This window comes from Rana temporaria, chromosome 3 (assembly GCF_905171775.1).
Source record: "Rana temporaria chromosome 3, aRanTem1.1, whole genome shotgun sequence".
NCBI classification, from domain to species: Eukaryota; Metazoa; Chordata; class Amphibia; order Anura; family Ranidae; genus Rana; species Rana temporaria.
In genome coordinates, this window is record NC_053491.1 from 97753692 (window position 1) to 97772484 (window position 18793).

Sequence of the window (18793 nt, forward strand, 5' to 3'; positions counted from 1 at the left end):
TTGTTTCCACTGATCATCCTTGAAATGTCTCTACAATTTTAATGAAGTTCATCTGTGGTAAATTCAGTTGATTGGACAGTATTTGGAAAGGCACACCCCTGTCTATATAAAGGTCCCACAGTTATTAGTGCATGTCAGAGCACAAATCTAGCCATGAAGTCCAAGTAATTTTCTGTAGACCTCCGAGACGGGATTGTATCGAGGCACAGATCTGGGGAAAGGTACAGAAAAATGTCCGCAGCATTGAGAGTCCCAATGAGCACAGTGGCCTCCATCACCTGTAAATTTAAGAAGTTTGGAACCACCAGGACTCTTCTAGAGTGGGCTGCCTGGCCAAACTGAGCGATCGAGGGAGAAGGGCTTTAGTCTGGGAGGTGACCAAGAACCAATGGTCACTCTCACAGAGCGCCAGCATTTCTCTGTGGAGAGAGGAGAACCTTCAAGAAGGACAACCATCTCTGCAGCACTCCACCAATCAGGCCTGTATGGTAGAGTGGCCAGATGAAAGCCACGCCTCAATAAAAGGCATATGACAGCCTGCCTGGAGTTTGCCAAAAGGCACCTGAAGGACTCTCAGACCATGAGAAACCAAATTTTCTGTCTGATGAAACAAAGATTGAACTCTTTGGCCTGAATGGCAAGCGTCATGTCTGGAGGAAACCAGGCCCCTCTCATCACCTGGCCAATACCATCACTACACTGAAGTATGGTGGTGGCAGCATCATCATGCGGTGAGGATGTTTTTCAGCGTCAGGAACTGGGAGACTAGTCAGGATCAAGGGACCTATGAATGCGGCAACGTACGAAGACATCCTTGATAAAAAACCTGCTTCAGAGTGCTCTGGACCTCAGATTGGGGAAAAGGTTCTTCTTTCAACAGGACAACGACCCAAAGCACACAGCCAAGATAACAAAGGAGTGACTACAGGCAGAGGCGTAGCATGGGTTGTCAGTGCCCGGGGCAAGACAATAAATTTGCGCCCCCCCGACCTGCGGACTTTTAGCACTCCCCGAGTCCTGTCCCTTCCTGCAATAGTACTGACCAGCCTGATTCCTACACTGACATCTACACTAAACTACCTGATTCCTACACCGACCACTACACTAACCGCTATACTACACTGACCTACCTGATTCCTACACTGACCATTATACTACCCTACACTGACCACTATTACTGACTACTGTACTGACCACAACACTACACTGACCTACCTGATTCCTATACTGACCACTACACTGACCTATCTGATTCCTACACTGACCACTATACTACACTACACTGACCACTATATTGACTACTCTACTGACCATTACACTACACTGACCTACCAGATTCCTATACTGACCACTACACTGACCACTATACTACACTTGCCTACCTGATTCCTATACTGACCACTACACTGACCACTATACTGACTACTGTACTGACCATTACACTACACTGACCTACCTCATTCCTATACTGACCACTACACTAACCACTATACTACACTTGCCTACCTGATTCCTATACTGACCACTATACTGACCATTAAACTACACTGACCTACCTGATTCCTATACTGACCACTATATTGACTACTGTACTGACCACTACACTACCCGATTCCTATACTGACCACTATACAGATCTATCATGATTCCTACACTGACCACTATACTAACCACTATACTGACCTACCTGATTCCTATACTGACCACTACATAACACTGACCACTATACTACACTTACCAATACACTATACTGACCTACCTGATTTCTATACTGACCACTATATTGACTACTGTACTGACCACTACACTACCCGATTCCTATACTGACCACTATACAGATCTATCATGATTCCTACACTGACCACTATACTAACCACTATACTGACCTACCTGATTTCTATACTGACCACTACACTATACTACACTACACTGACCACTACACTAACCACTATACTGACCACTACACTACACTGACCAGGGCCGGTGTAAGGATTTTTGCCACCCTAGGCAAAACCTAATTTTGATAAATTTGGCTCTGCCCCCGACTATACGGTGTAGGTGGTGGGGGTGGAGATTTTTGTGGCGCCTTCCAATGACCCCCCCCCCCCCACCTTGCAGTGGAGGTGTGCTGTGCGGGTTAGTAGTGGAGGTGTGCTGTGCTGTGCGGGGTAGTAGTGAAGGTGTGCTGTGAGGGGTAGTAGTGAAGGTGTACTGTAAGGGGTAGTTGTGAAGGTGTACTGTGAGGGGTAGTAGTGGAGGTGGGCTGTGCCATGCGGGGTAGTAGTGAAGGTGTGCTGTGTGGGGTTGTAGTGGAGGTGTGCTGTGCCATGCAGGGTAGAAGTGAAGGTGTACTGTGAGGGGTAGTAGTGAAGGTGTACTGTGAGGGGTAGTAGTGAAGGTGTACTGTGAGGGGTAGTAGTGGATGTGTGCTGTGGGCATAGCTGTATGACAGGTGAGGGGAGGGGGGGGATTGGGCTGGTGTTTGGAGGAAGTCCTGCGATGTCATAGAACACACAGTGAGTATCATTAGACAGCACAGACATACCTGCTTCACAATCGCCGCTCGCTCCTCCAGCCTGGCTCCACTTTCACTATGTGTCCCCGGCTTCAGCAGTTCTTCCACTCTGGCCCCCGTGGATCCGACCGCTGCCTTGGTTCCTGCAGAGGCCATGTTCTGACTCCAGCAGCCTGTGATTGGGCATATGGGGGCTATGTGTGGCTGCAGGGCTGGCCTGTTAACGATCATGATTGCTCCTGAAGTCCCGCCATCACCCAATCACAGAGTGCAGGAGACTGAATATGGGTGGAGGCTGGACTCCAGGAACTAACGCGATCGTGGACAGGCCACCCCCTGCCGCTGCACATGACCCCATACACCCAATCACAGGGCACCTGATACTCAATATGGCGGCGCTGGCTGAGCACGGGGACAAAGCAAAGTAAATTTACCGGAGGCAGCCACACTGTGACACGTACTGGCGGGCGCCCCCCTAAATGTTGCGCCCGGGGCCACGGTCCCCCCTGCCCCCCCACGCTACGCCACTGACTACAGGACATCTCTGTGAATGTCCTTGAGTGGCCAAGCCAGAGCCCAGACTTGAACCTGATTGAACATCTCTGAAGAGATCTGAAAATGGCTGTGCACGGACACTCCCCATCCAACCTGATAGAGCTTGAGAGGTTCTGCAAGGAAGAATGGGAAAAACTGGCCAAAAATAGGCGTGCCAAGCCTGTAGCATCATACGCAAAAAGACTTGAGCCACTAATTGGTGCAAAAGGTGCTTCAACAAAATATAGAGCAAAGGCTGTAAATACTTCTGTACATGTGATTTTTTTCATTTTTAATAAATTTGCAAAGATTTTCACTTTCACGTTGTCAATATGGGCAATCGGTTGCAGAGTTTTGAGGAAAATAATGAATTTAACTACTTCCCACCCAGCCACTGCATATATACGGCGGTGGGTGCTCTCTCCTGAGTGGACGTTCAGGAACGTCCTTCAGAAGGAGGGGGATCGCGCGCAATTCACGCGCAGCAGCGCAATCCCGATGCACTCGTGTCACCCCGGATACGGCGCATCTCAGATCAGCAGGAGGGCTCTGTGATTGGCCCTCCTGATCACATGACGGCCTTGTCCAATCACAGCCATCATGTGATGTAAACACAGAGCCGGATGCTAGGCAATCGGCTCTCCTCTCCTCACACAGAAGTTGTGACAGTTTCTGCCACAGTGGGGTTAACACTGTGGGACTGGGCACTGACATCTGCTGTTCTAGTGTTGAGTGCAAGCTCCCCCCCCCCTTTTAAAGCATAGATGAAGCACCTCCCTGCTGCTTTTTCTGCTTGCAAGAGCCATGCTTAACCCAAAGTATTACAATTCCGGTCTCTCTCAATTAAAAAGAAAGAAATCAAGATTAAAACAGAATTTTGTGTACTTCACAGTTTATACCTTTAGGGTCTGTTCGGTGTTCTCAAACGTAGTTTGAAAATTTGGACCATTTTTGTCAGCCTGAAAGAAAAAAAAGGTTTACCATGCTGTGTACATGCAAAATAGTTAAAAAAAAAAATGAACAAAATGATCTTTCATTTGAGGTACTTTTTTCAGAGACACAACTGCAGATGGGATGTACATGTGCCAAGTACCATTAGAGAATAAGATGAAGGACAATATCTTACCTTAATATATTCCACTTTTAAGAGATCTAGCCCTTCTTTATCTGAAGAGTTTATTAGATGAAGAGGCTGTGTGCAGCGACCTAAATAATTAATAAATTATAGTTATATCGCCTTGTTATGTTTAAAGTAGAACTAAAGGCAAAAAATTTTTTTTTTAAGTTTTGGATAGAGTGGAGGTGGATTAGAACAGTGTTTTTCAACTATTTTTGCAGTCAAGGTACACTTTAAATTATGCAATAAACAATCTCAAGGCACCCCATTCTAAAATAAAAATAAAAAACTAAAAACTAAGGCCCAGATCCATGTAGCGCGGCGCATTTGTAAGTCCGGCGTAGTGCATCTCAGATACACTACGCCGCCGTAACTTACAGCGTATTTCCCGTATCCACGAAGAATTTGCGCCGTGAGTTACGGCAGCGTAGTGTAAATGTGTCGGCGTAAGGGCGCGCAATTCAAATCACTAAGTTGTGGGCGTGTTTTATGTGAATACGTCTTGACCCCACGTGAATTACGTTTTATTATTTTTTTACGGTGCATGCGCCGTCAGTGGGGGTATCCCAGTGCACATGCTTCAAATTAACCAGCAACAAGCCAATGCTTTCGACGTGAACATAATTCTACGCAAAGCCCTATTCGCAAACGTTTTACGCAAACGACGGGAAATTCGACGCTGGCCCGACGTCCATACTTAACATTGGCTAAGCCTCATATAGCAGGGGTAACTTTGCGCCGGAAAAAGCCTTACGGAAATTACATAAAAAAATGCGCCGGCCGGACGTTTGTGGATTGGCGTATCTAGCTAGTTTGCATACTCGACGCGGAAATCGACGGAAGCGGCACCTAGCGGCCAGCGTAAATATGCACCTTAGATCCGACGGTGTACTAAGACGTACGCCAGTCGGATCTAGCCCAGCTTCAGGCGTATCTTGTTTTGTGGATACAAAACAAGGATACGCCGGAGCAACCTAGAAGTTACGCGGCGTATCAATAGATACGCCAGGGTAACTGCTTCGTGGATCTGGCCCTAATTGTTTTACATATGGCAGCAACATCCACAAACATAGGACACCCAACGTCATAGTTTTTTTTCTTCCAAATTAAATACACCTTTGAACACTGGTGCTAAATAGTAATCCAATATTTCTCTTCCCACCAGCTAATGTGCCCCCAGTGCTGACAGAGAGGGGCAGAGTAGGTAAGGGCAAACAAGAATGCTGTTTTTTATCCTCGGCTCCCTTTTTCGGTTCCCTCCGAGCTCTTGTGTCTCGGGGGGGGGGGGAATTGCCCCCCCGCCTCGACCCCGGACAGGATATCCTCTTCAGGGCCATGGTTCCCGTTACATCTTGGGCAATCACTGGGCCAACTGTACATATACAGGGTTTACCCTAGGTAACATGTAAGACTCTAGTTTCCTCACATAAAGTATATGGTATATCCATTAAGATTTGATTTATTTATTTTTCCATCTTATCTTTTAGCCATTATTCATGCATCTATACTCCTGATGAGTGGTTGTCAAGGCCACGAAACGCGTTGTTTTAACTCTCGGATGCCAGGCTAAGCTCGTTTTCAAATTATGAATTCTTAAGATTCTTTTAATATGTATACCATGATTATTATAACTTATTGAACCTGTATTTGTATATAATTAATTTATTGACTGTTCTTGCTTGCACCAATTATGTGTATCAATGACAATAAATATGTTATGATTATTATTATTCAGTATGTTTATTCATGGGGAAATTATGTATTGTATGTTATTTATATGATACAGTATTTAGCAACTTTTGTAATGTTTACATCAGCTGCATTTAGTTAATCATATTGATTAATTCTAACTTTTTATTTCATGACTACATGCAGGCTCCCCTAGGGGACCTATGACGCGTAGCCCATTTATAATTAGATACTTGTCTTTTTTATTATGTACATATACCCGCCTCATCTAAAGTCCCAAAATCCCTTCCCTTTCTTTCTACATATATACATGGGGATGGAGGCACGTCTATGATACATTTTGGTTGGTTATAATGGGGTCACTCTTTGTTCTCTTTTGCTGAATAGTATTCCAATTGTTCTCTTCCCACCAGCTAATGTGCCCCCAGTGCTGACAAAGAGGGGCAGGGTAGGTAAGGGCAAACAAGAATGCGTTGCAGGCACCCATCATCCTCCTTATCAAACGATTATGTCATTGGTTGTTGGGGTGCTGGAGGCTGGAAGGTTGTAATGGTGCTCAATGAAAACCTGTGGCTTTGTTTAACTAAAATGCAGGCTTGATCCACCTGCTGGCTTAAATACAATTTTTGGGCATCTGTTAGGCATTTTGCCAAGGCATCCTGAAAGAAACTTGAAGGCACCCTGATTGAAAAAAGGGTTGATCAGAACACCTATTAGGTGTTTATTGCTGCCTGTGTCCCCATTAGGAAGATTCACCCTCTCTATTTATCCTGTTTGCCATTATCATTAAAAGTAAAATAACATTTTAGGTTGTCCCCAGTAATAGAGGGGACATTTTCTAATGGGGACACTAGTCCTTGTGACCTGGCTCCAAGGGATTCCATTAATTTGCAGGGATTTCCTCACATTCTGGTTTGGCTATGGGACAGGGAGTAAAGGTAAATCTCCCCAATATGACACATATGGCAAAATAAACTATCCAAATAAAAAATGTTGTCTATAGTTCTACGTTAAAGTTTTAATTTCCCTACTATTCATCAACATTATGTAAAAAATAAGCAGCAATGCATCCAGCAAAGGTCATTGTAGATTAACAGCACTAAAGATACAACCCCTTAAAATAGGAGTGTGATTTTTACCTTTACCTTTACCTTTAAGAAGGTAAATACAGTAAATATCTCCTATTTAATACATTTACTTTAGATGCAGTTGGTGATGTCACTGGCACATGTGTTCTGAAGGAACGGCATACCCATGCTTTTCCTTCAGAGCCGTGCCGTAAAAAGTGATTCCCACACGCATTCGTGGGAGTGACGTCATTGACGGCTTGGCCATTCATATCGACGAAGCCCGCAAACCGGGAAGGAAGACCGGATGAAGATGGAAGCACCTTCAGCAATGACAGTGCGCTGCTGGAGGACTTTGTTTTCAGGTAAGTCTGTCATATTGTGCTAGTATGTGATGCATACTAGCACATTATGACTTAAAGAGGAGCACCAGTCTGTAAAAAAAATTGTTTAAAAATCAGCAGCTACAAATAGTGTAGCTGATGACTTTTAACCACTTCCATACTGGGCACTTACGCCCCTTCCTGCCCAAGCCAATTTTCAGCTTTCAGCACTGTCGCACTTTGAATGACAATTGCGCGGTCGTGCTACACTGTACCCAAACAATTTTTTTATCATTTTGTTCCCACAAATAGAGCTTTCTTTTGGTGGTATTTGATCACCTCTGCGGTTTTTATTTTTTGCGCTATAAACAAAAGAAGAGTGACAATTTAAAAAAAAAACACTATTTTTTACTTTTTTATTTAATAAATATCACAATTTTTTTTAAAAAAAAACGTTTTTTTTCCTCAGTTTAGGCCGATATGTATTCTTCTACATATTTTTGGTAAAAAAAATCGCAATGATCATATATTGATTGGTTTGCGCAAAAGTTATAGCGTTTACAAAATAGCTGATAGATTTATGGCATTTTTATTTTATTAATTTTTTTACTAGTATTGGCGGCGATTTGCGATTTTTTTTTACTGTCACCGTGACATTGCAGCGAACACATCGGACACTTTTGACACGTTTTTGGCGCCATTCACATTTATACAGCGATTAATGCGATAAATATGCACTAATTACTGTATAAATGTGACTGGCATTCAAGGGGTTAACACTAGGGGGTGAGGGAGGGGTTAATATGTATACCTAAATTGTGTTCTAACTGTGGGGAAAGGGGGGTGACTGGGGGAGGTGACCGATGCTGTGTCCCTATGTACAAGGGACACAGATCCGTCTCCTCTCTCCCCTGACAGGACGTGGAGCTCTGTGTTTACACACAGAGCTCCACGTCTTGTCCCTGTAGCCGCCGATTCCGAGTGCCTGGCGGACATCGCGACCGCCAGGCACGCGCATCGGCATCTCGGGGACGCGCCGGGCGCGCGCGCGCTGCCGCCGGCGCGCTCGCGCGCCCCCCAGTGGCCGCAAGAATGCAGGATGTCAAATGACGTCCTGTTGAATTTTCAGAGTAACCGTGGAGCCGTCATTTGACGATGGCCCGGTACTCTAGTGGTTAATATAAGGACACTTATCTGTACAGAAATCCAGCAATGTCGGCACCCTGAGCCGACTCATCAATCGGCTTTGGGTGGCGGCATTGTAAGTAAGAGAAACCGGCAGCAATAGAAACTTTTGTGTACCTCTCCTAAGATGGAGTGAAATAAAAGTTAAATATGTCTCTGTTCTAAGCTGCATGAAATGTCAGAAAACATCCTACACCACCTCCACGGTGGGGGGAAACCTTCAATGGGAAAAAAGGCTTCTGGAATAGGTCCAGTGTTCTTAGAGGTGGAGAGTCTGCCATGAAAAAAAGAAATGTCCAAAGAGAAACCCACCTTCAAAGGGCATGCATAAAATGCACCTTTCCCGAACATGGTTCCCAGACTATGCTTAAAGTGGTTGTTAACCCACTATGCACACCATCTCCTCTGTTAATTAATGTAAAGTTCTCCAGTGTCTGTGTTTTATAAAAAATGCAGCTATATACCCGTTTACAAAGCGCCAATCGGTGCTCACGTGACACGCTGCCTCTCTCGGCCTGACAGCTGCAGCAGGTGGGGCCGAGGATCCCCCGCTGACCCCTGTCAGGAGAGTAGGAAGAGAGAGGCGGTGGGTCACGAGAGCACCGATCAGTGCTCTGTAAACAGGTATATAGCTGCATTTTTTGTTATAAAACACAGACACTGGAGCACATTACATTAATAAACAAAGAGGATGGTATAAAAAAATCAACAGTAATTACGGCAGCAGGAGGGGAGGGGGCAGGCACAGACACAGGGCTGACAGGCGGGGGGGGGAGGAACGAGGAGAGGAGAGACATCGGCTGACGGAGGCACGTAAACTGACCACGATGTCAGCAGCCATGACATACCATGGTCAGTTTATAGGGGGGAGGGCATATCCAGAGGGGATCACCCAGATTTTGTAGGCAATACGGGGGCCAAACTACACAGTACAAGCACTGTTATGTAGAACATGCTTTAAAGGAGAAGAGAATAACCCCTCAAAATCCTATCAAGCTATTTATCACTTTTTAAATCATAACAGAAATCACCCAAATGGCTCTAATCAAAAGTTACATATCCTGGAATGTTTGGCCTTGGTATAGACACACAAGGTGACACACACAGGTTAAAATGGCAATTAACAGAGAATTTCCCACAGCTGCGTCTGTTAAAGCTGCAATTAGTGTCTATGTATAAATAGTCAATGATTTTGTTAGCTCTCACTTGGATGCACGGAGCAGGCTAGATACTGAGCCATGGGGAGCAAAAAGAACTGTCAAAAGATTTGCGTAACAAGGTAATGGAATTTTATAAAGATGGAAAAGGATATGAAAAGATATCCAAAACCTTGCATATGACAGTCAGTATTATCCAATCACTTATTAAGTGGAAAATTCAGGTATCTCTTGATACCAGGCCCAGGTCGGGTAGACCAAGAAAGATTGCAGCCACAGCTGCCAGAAGAATTGTTCATGATACAAAGGGAAACTCACAAGTAACCTCAGGAGAAATACAGGCTACCCTGGAAAAAAGACGATGTTGTTGTTTTTAAGGAGCACAATACGACGATACTTTAACAAAAATTAGCTGTATGGTTGAGTTGCCAGAAAGGCACCTTTACTGCGCCATAGCCACAAAAAATCCTGGTCTTTTTTGTTGGAGTACAGAACTAACTCCCTGGTTGGCCAGGCAAAATGCAGATGCACTTCTTGTCAGTAGTATCTAATGCCGCGTACACACGATCATTTTTCGGCATGAAAGAAATGTCGTTTTTCAAAAATGTCGTCATTTAAAATGATCGTGTGTGGGCTTCACATCATTTTTCAGGTTCTGAAAAACGACAAAAAAAAAAAATCGAAAATGCTGCATTTTTTAACGTCGTTTGAAACTATGTCGTTTTTCGGGTTGTAAAAAATGATAGTGTGTGGGCTAAAACAACGTAAAAAAACAGCGCATGCTCAGAAGCAAGTTCTGGTAAAACTAGCGTTCATAATGGAGTAAGCACATTCATCATGCTGTAACAGACAAAAAAGCGTGAATCGTCTTTTACTAACACGGAATCAGCTAAAGCAGCCCAAAGGCGAATGGAACTTCCCCTTTATAGTGCCGTTGTACGTGTTGTACATCACCGCGCTTTGCTAGATCATTTTTTAAAAGCGATGGTGTGTAGGCAACATCGTTTTAATGATGAAGTTGAGAAAACGTCGTTTTTTCGACATGCTGAAAAACGACTTTTCTTTTCATGCTGAAAAATGATTGTGTGTACGCGGCATAAGATTTAAACGGCGGCACAAGTCAAACCTCTCAAGTGCTAAAAGAAACCTTTTCAAGTCCTACAATCCATAGAATAAGCTGAACAGATACCATAGTCATCAGATACCATAGACATATGGCCAGATTCAGGTAGGGCAGCATAACTTTGTGCGGGCGTAGCGTATGGTATTTACGCTACGCCACCGCAAGTTAGAGAGGCAAGTGCTGTATTCACAAAGCACTTGCGTCCGAAGTTACGGCGGCGAATCGTAAATGTGCCGGCGTAAGCGCGCCTAATTTAAATGGAGGAAGAGGTGGGCGTGTTTTAGGGAAATTAAGCATGACCCAACGTAAATGACGTTATCAACGAACGGCGTATGCGCCGTCCGTGGACGTATCCCAGTGCGCATGCGTCGGATAGAATGCCTAAGATACGTCGAACACTGCCTACGACGTGAACGTACGACTTACGCAAACGACGTAAAAAGATAGGCTTGTTCCGACGTCCATACCTTGCATGGGTTGCGCCACCTAGGGAGCAGCTTTATCTTTACGCCGCCGCATCTCTTACGTAAACGGCGTAACTAATTGCGACGGGCGCACGTACGTTTGTGAATCGGCGTATCTTGCTCATTTGCATATTCGACGCGGAAAACAACAGAAGCGCCACCTAGCGGCCAGCGTAAATATGCACCCTAAGATACGACGGCGTAGGAGACTTACGCCGCTCGTATCTTAGCCTAATTTAAGCGTATCTGGTTTCCAGAATACGCTTAAATTTACGACGGCGTAGATTCAGAGTCACGACGGAGTATCTACTGATACGCCGCTGTGACGGTATCGGTATGATATCCCCGTCAACGTTCCCTTCTTCCCATAACGAAAATCACCCCAATATTCCACGAGGAGGGATATCCCTGGAATCGCCCAGAAAGCCACACATGAGACCAGCTTACTGCTTGAACAACACAGACTTTAATGTTATAACACACAGCTTATATGTCATTTCCAAAACTGTTACAATGACAAATCTCCGCCCCCTCACACTGGGGCTTCCATACAGATGACTAGGTAGACACGACGGGGCCGATGCTGAAACACATTTTCTTTAGACAATGACATCAATGACGCTGAGCACTAGCTGTACTGAATACATCAACCAGACCGCTCGACCCCGCATATAGAGAGATAATTACCACAATGAAGCAATCAGAATAATTAACACAAGCCACTTAAACCCAGCTCTCCTTCACACAACACAATAGATCAATTAACCTTTAGAAATAGTGAGGGGACATTAGCACATCAATAACCTGGCTAGCAGGGAGCAGTAAACTGAGACATATAGGCAAATGTATCACAATGGCCCCCCTTTTGCTCCCTGCTCCGGCAAACCCGGTTGGACCTTCCCTGGTCCAGTAGGGTTGACGGGTTCAGAGCTATTAGTCAGAGGTTAACTCCGTTTGGCATGACTGACCTCCCTTGGCAACTGCTTCAGACTCAGGTATGTCACCGGGTCGTCAGATCACACGCCGGTCAGTCCCCAAGTCTTTGTGCGATCTGCAAAGTCACCAGAAGTCAGTGTGAAGACAGCGAATGGGTCTGTGCGCCGCCGTCTAGGTGTCCCGCTATGGGAGGGGGCAGGTTATGGCTCTGAAGTGACAATCCCAGGAGATTCATAAAAAGAAAAAGTTATATTTGTTGAAATGCTGTAGCACTGGTGCTCAGAGTCCGGGGAGGGGGGGAGGGGAATCAGAGCCCCATAAGGTCAGCCACCCCCTGCTCCCTCCGCAGCCGCCGGTTCTCCTCTTGGAGCTTCTCCAGCTCCATCTCCAGTTCATGCTGCTGTGACCTCAGGTGGTTGTTCTCCTCCTCCATGCGGCTTATGCACTCCTCCAGCTCTATGTACTCACGGATCAGCTCCTGCTTGCTCATGTCCTGCAGGCTCTCCACGTGGTCCTTCATCATCAGGAACTGGGTGGTGGTGTAAGGGGCCACCGGTGGGCCCTTGGCGAACATCTCGGCACGCATCTGGGATGCCCGCTGCGACTCCCTCTCCTCCAGTCGCTTCTTCTCCTTCCAGGTCAGCTTGTTATACGGCTTCCAGGACCTCTTCTTCTTGAAGGGTGGCCGGCGGTGCCTCTTTCTGCCCAGCTCCCTCCAGGGCCCCTCCGGCTCAGGGCTGTCGCCCATGACCAGCTGACAATGGTGTTCCCTGTTGTCCGTAATAACAGATTGTACCATGAGGGCTTCGTAAGGGGTGCCCAATGGTTCTTCCTGACCCAGCTCCTTTGGATCCCAAGCCGAGTCTACACAATGGGCTGCTGCTGGTGGGCGGTACCCAGGTTGAGACCAATTTGACCTGGTGTTGTCATTCATGGGGCAATTCTGCTTGAAGTGACCCAGCTGTTTGCACCGGAAGCAGCGTTGTTCGTTGCCCTCCTGGCGATGATAGCGAGGGCTAGATGTCACCGGTCTGTTAGGAGGTTGGTATCTAGCGGTTGGTGGGTGTGAGGGCACCGTTTGTGGTGGAGGTTGTTCCTGTGGTGTGACCTGGTTCGTCTTGCGAGTATCTGCATATTCATCCGCCAACTTCGCAGCCTCTGGTAGAGTCATGGGCCTGCGATCTCTCACCCAATCCTTGACGTCCGTCTGGATGTGATTGTAAAATTGCTCCAGGAGCATTAGTTGCAAAATGTCCTCTGCGGTGGTGGCCTGGCTGCTGTTAGCCCAGTTAGAGGCCGACCGGGACAATTGGCATGCCCATTCCGCATAAGAGTCTTTCGTGGTTTTGCGTGAGTCCCTGAACTTCTGTCGGTGGGACTCTGGGGTTACTGCATAACGAGCCAGGAGCACTTCTTTAACCCGGGCGTAGCTATGGATATCCTGATCTGGCACGGTCCGGAAAGCATCAGAAGCTTTGCCTGACAGTTTGCCTGACAATATTGCAACCCAGTCTCCTCTAGCTATTCGGTGCAGGTTACATTGTCGCTCAAAATCCGCCAGGAAGTTATCAATCTCACAGTCCTTTTCATCAAAAGCTTTAAAAGCGCTAAACGGAATCTTCCTTGCGTCTGCTGTGCTGTACTCACTGTTCGTAGAAGGTGCGGCTGCTTGTTGGACTGCTGCCAGTTTTAACTGTAGTTCTGCGTCCCTTATTTGTTTATCCTTCTGTAGCTCTGCGTCTCTTATTTGTTTATCCTTCTGTAGTTCTGCGTCCCTTATTTCTTTATCCTCCTGTAGCTCTGCGTCTCTTATTTGTTTAGCCTTCTGTAGCTCTGCGTTTACTAACATGTCCATCACTTTCAGTACCACATCCGGCGTTGGGTTCGGGCCGAACCACGCTAGCTTCTCTCTCATTAGCTTGTTGGCTGGCGATTCCTCCTCCTGAATCACTGGTGTCTCCATCTCTTGTACTGCTGGCGTTGCTGCAATCCCGTCCTCCTGGTCTAGCTCCATTGATTCTGCTATGATGACCCGCTTGGTTTTGTTGCTAGCAATCCTTCCACGAACTTCCAGTAGTTCTTCCAGTGTCTGCTTGGAATCCGGGTGTGAAGGGGAATAGAAGGGAAAAATCCCACTGCTACCAACCAATTGTGACGGTATCGGTATGATATCCCCGTCAACGTTCCCTTCTTCCCATAACGAAAATCACCCCAATATTCCACGAGGAGGGATATCCCTGGAATCGCCCAGAAAGCCACACATGAGACCAGCTTACTGCTTGAACAACACAGACTTTAATGTTATAACACACAGCTTATATGTCATTTCCAAAACTGTTACAATGACAAATCTCCGCCCCCCTCACACTGGGGCTTCCATACAGATGACTAGGTAGACACGACGGGGCCGATGCTGAAACACATTTTCTTTAGACAATGACATCAATGACGCTGAGCACTAGCTGTACTGAATACATCAACCAGACCGCTCGACCCCGCATATAGAGAGATAATTACCACAATGAAGCAATCAGAATAATTAACACAAGCCACTTAAACCCAGCTCTCCTTCACACAACACAATAGATCAATTAACCTTTAGAAATAGTGAGGGGACATTAGCACATCAATAACCTGGCTAGCAGGGAGCAGTAAACTGAGACATATAGGCAAATGTATCACAGCCGCCGTAACTCTCTCTGAATCTAGCTAATAGTGTTGTTCCAAAAGAAAGAAAGATTACTGTAAGCAAAAGGGGGCAAGCCGAATTTTATATAAATCAAAATTCTGCAAACTGCCTTAACATCATGAAAGAAAAATCTTATTAAGATATAAATAAAACAAAATTATAATATTATGGACATTAATATTCACAGCTGTAAGTATGACACAAATGGGAAGCAGACACAGGAGGATGAAACAGGACTATAAAGGAATGCATTCAATGTAGCATTAGAAAAGTGATACCCTGAAAAAACATACATTTTTACTATACAATTAACATGATAATGTGTAGTTTACTTTACCTAGCACATCATAGTAGTCCAGACTAATTGTTTTTAGATAGGCCACAGCTTGAAGATTGTAGGTCTTAACACAAGCATCAGTACCCAATTGATGTATACTGAACACCAAAACGGTGGTCTCCTCTTTCTGTTGTTGTTTTGTCAATTCCAAAATAACCTAAAGAGTCAAAGTACCATATGGTTTAGAGGACCACATAACACATAGTAAGATTTGATGCATTTAATCATAAATGTATAAAGAGAATTATGTACATTAACTTACTTCTTTAACTTCAAATTTCAAGTGCAGATCTGTTAGCTCCTCAGGAGTAGTGTCTGCTGCAGCTTTGGAATCATCCTTAGGCGAGGGCTTTTTTTGGACAGGGTTAGGTTTCACAAAGGAAGGATCAACATCTTTAGTGTCAAAGAACTCTTCATCCGAGTCTGGAAAAAACAAGAGGCACACAAAACAGTAAAATGAGTATATCTGTGTATGGCAAAAATTACTGTTTCATTAGAAAAACCTGCATAAAAAGCCATATGAGGCTATAATTGCTGATCGCTTGAACATACTTGTTGCCTGGCTGTCTCTGGCTTCAATAATTTTAGCAAAACTGACCCTGAATAAGCATGCTGCATACAAAATCAAGTGAGGTTAGATTTCTCAAACTGCATACTCGTTCAGCGCTTGCGAATCAGAAAGTACTTGAAGTGATTGTAGCTGTATTAGTGCATTTGCAAAAAACAATTGAGTACTGTTTGTAATAATAAAATGCCCAAATTTTCAGGACAAGCTTTTGCAGTGTTTCCCCATTCTTCAAAGTTCAAGCATTACTAATACTCAAAGTTTTGGAAGAATGTTAAGTGAGAAAAAAAAAAAACATACACAGCAATGGTAAATAAACTTGAATAGTGAGATAAGGTATGGAGAGGGTGAGTATAGCTGGCCATACATGATTTGAATTCCTGCTGAACTGGCCGAGATTTGAATCGTTAATGGGCAGGCTGAATGTACCAAGTTGATCAAATCAATCACCTTGGGTACAGCCAGCCTGCCGGATTCTCTTATGATAATAGCTAGCGGCTGCTACAGCAATAATCACTGTCTTTTCCCGGTGGGGATTGCTTCCCCGGCCCCCACGCCGGGAGCAGACAATGGCTCAGCAGGAGGGATTCCCGTCAGTGCTGTCTGTGTTGATGGGGGAAATCGTGTGAATTTCGGAAATTTGCACCATGTATGGACGGCCTAACAGTCACAGGAGGTGAAGGGAGGGTGTAAAACTGTAGGATAATGATTTAGAAAACCCACCACATAGTCCATTATCTTTTGTGTCAAATAGAATTATCATTCAAAAGTTTTCCTTTTCTAAAAAGTTTTGAAGTTCTCTTTAAGAAATAAAACATTCGTGCCTTCCATAGTGTGGATTGGTTGTGAGAAATGTCCCACAAGTGTGCAGATATAACCTCCCTTTTCCTGTTCCTTGATGGGGTGTCTGTATAGAATCATCCTGGTTTGTAATTTCTGTCGCGTTTCGCCAACATAACATCCTTTGCTACATATTTTGCACTGAACAAGGTATACAAAATTATTGGAGGTACAGCTGTATGACCCTGTGATATTGAAAGTCCTTTTGTGGGTGCGACACTTTTGGATCAATTGATTTGGCCGCACATTTTACAGCGTCTTTCGTTTTTGTTGATGGGGTTGGTTCCTTTATTTGTGACTTGATAAATAGAATGAAGTTTCCTGCTGATTAGTTTATGTCGAAGGTTGGGCGTTTGCCTGAAAGCCAGTATTGGGGTTTGTTGAAATATGTCTTTCAGCATGTATTCCTTTGTTATAGTTGGTTATTGTGGGCTTCACCTTCTGTCAAAATGCTGAAAACATCATCAATATACCCATACCAACTATTAGAGCTGCATGATTTTGGCTAAAATGACAATCACAATTTTTTTAACATCTTTCACATTATATAAAAAAAAAATTGGGCTAACTTTACTGCTTCGTTTTTTTTTTTAAATTAATTAAAAATGTTTTTTTTTTTTAAATGCGTTTGAAAGACCTCTGTACAAATACGGTGTGACATAAAATATTGCAACAACCACCATTTTATTCTCTAGGGTCTCTGCAAATATATATATAAGTTCGGGTGTTCCAAGCAATTTTCTAGCAGAAGATAATGATTTTTATTTGTAAGCAACAAACGTCAGAAAAGGTTTGGTCTTTAAATAGTTAAACTATTTCCTTTAATGAAAGAACGAAAAGATGCTTTCTTTTCTACTTATTCACGTGTTGTGATAAAACTTGGAATGCCGCTTGGATTTTTTTTTTTTTTTTGCAGCTGTGAGAACTCTTTGCACTTGAATCATGACATGCGGTTTTGAAGATCGGGAAGGGAAAAAGATTGCAATTTCGATTCTTAATGATTAATCACGCAGCTCTACCAACTATATGGCTTTTGTTGTATGTTGTTCAAGAATTTGTGCTCCAGGTCAGCAATAAATAAGCTTGCAAGTTGAGTGTCATTTTGTTTCCCAGAGCAGTACCCATACACTGAGGATAGAGATCATTATTGAAAGTGAATTAGTTGTGTGTAAAAATCATATTTCCCACTGACAGACAGGGGGACATGTATGACAGAAGAGACCTCTAGGGTCTCCTCTGTTATAAAAAGCCTGCCTGTCAGCAGATTTGGACAATTCCAGAGTTTACTACCACTTTACCACTTTCTACAAGGCCTGACATTTTTTCCGTGAGTGTGTTCATACCTGTAATGATGCATCTGCCTGGATTTACTGGCTTGTGGATTTTGGGTACTATGTAGAATTATTCTTGGATTATCAAGAACTTGCTATATCTTACTAACCATTCAAGTAATATCACCATTGCTGTATATATTTGTTAAAGTGGAGTTCCACCCATAAATATAACATTACATCAGTAGTTTTAAAAAAATGTTAGTCCTTTACGAAAAAAAATTTTTTTTTAGATGCATTCAAAGTGTTGTTGCTAGGCAGAATAGTTAATCTTCCCACTTCCTGCACCTAGGTGCTTAATGCTTCCTAACCTACACCGCACAGACTCCTGGGAATGTAGTGGGTGTAACTTTCCAGGAGTCTGTGCACTCCCCAGTCTCAAAGAATCATGTGACTTGGACAGCACAGGTGCTGAAACCTGATCTGACACTGCTTGTGCAGCACTGAGCATGTGCAAGGCTGAAATCCAGGAAGTCATACAGTCTGGCTTCATGATGCCCACACTTAAGATGGCCCCAGTCAATTTCTATTTTATAAAGTGTCTAAATGCTGTAACAACCTAACAAAACTGACCTTAGTTTACAGACTAACTTTACTAGAATACATTAAGCTTGTGTATTACAGGGGTATTTATATTTAAAAAGTGAAATTGTGGCCGGAACTCCGCTTTAACATTTTATTTTTTCCTTTTTTCCCCTCAGAGAGTGGCCTACTTAAAGTGGAGAGACACCTAAAAGTGGAACTTCCGCTCATTCGTCTCCTCTCCCCCTCTGGTGCCACAATTGGCACCTTTCGGAGGGAGGGGGGACATGATACTTGTCTTTGACAGGTATCCTGCTCACATGTCCGGGCCGCAGCCTATGACATCACTGCAGGGCTCCCTCCTCCTCTCCCTGTTGCTGGGCCAAAAGAAGGAGCAGG

The 18793-nt window shown here is 44.3% G+C and overlaps 1 protein-coding gene across 1 annotated transcript in view; it reads right to left on the minus strand.

Annotated features, from left to right (window-relative positions):
* VPS13C (vacuolar protein sorting 13 homolog C) overlaps positions 1-18793 on the minus strand; it is a 388870-nt gene that overhangs the window by 240778 nt on the left and 129299 nt on the right. Inside the window, exons 26-29 of the mRNA XM_040343051.1 lie at positions 15399-15559; positions 15137-15293; positions 4176-4255; positions 3949-4008 (exon numbers count right to left, since the gene is read on the minus strand). Coding sequence (XP_040198985.1) covers positions 3949-4008; positions 4176-4255; positions 15137-15293; positions 15399-15559 — 458 coding nt within the window. The remainder of the gene's footprint in view (positions 1-3948; positions 4009-4175; positions 4256-15136; positions 15294-15398; positions 15560-18793) is intronic.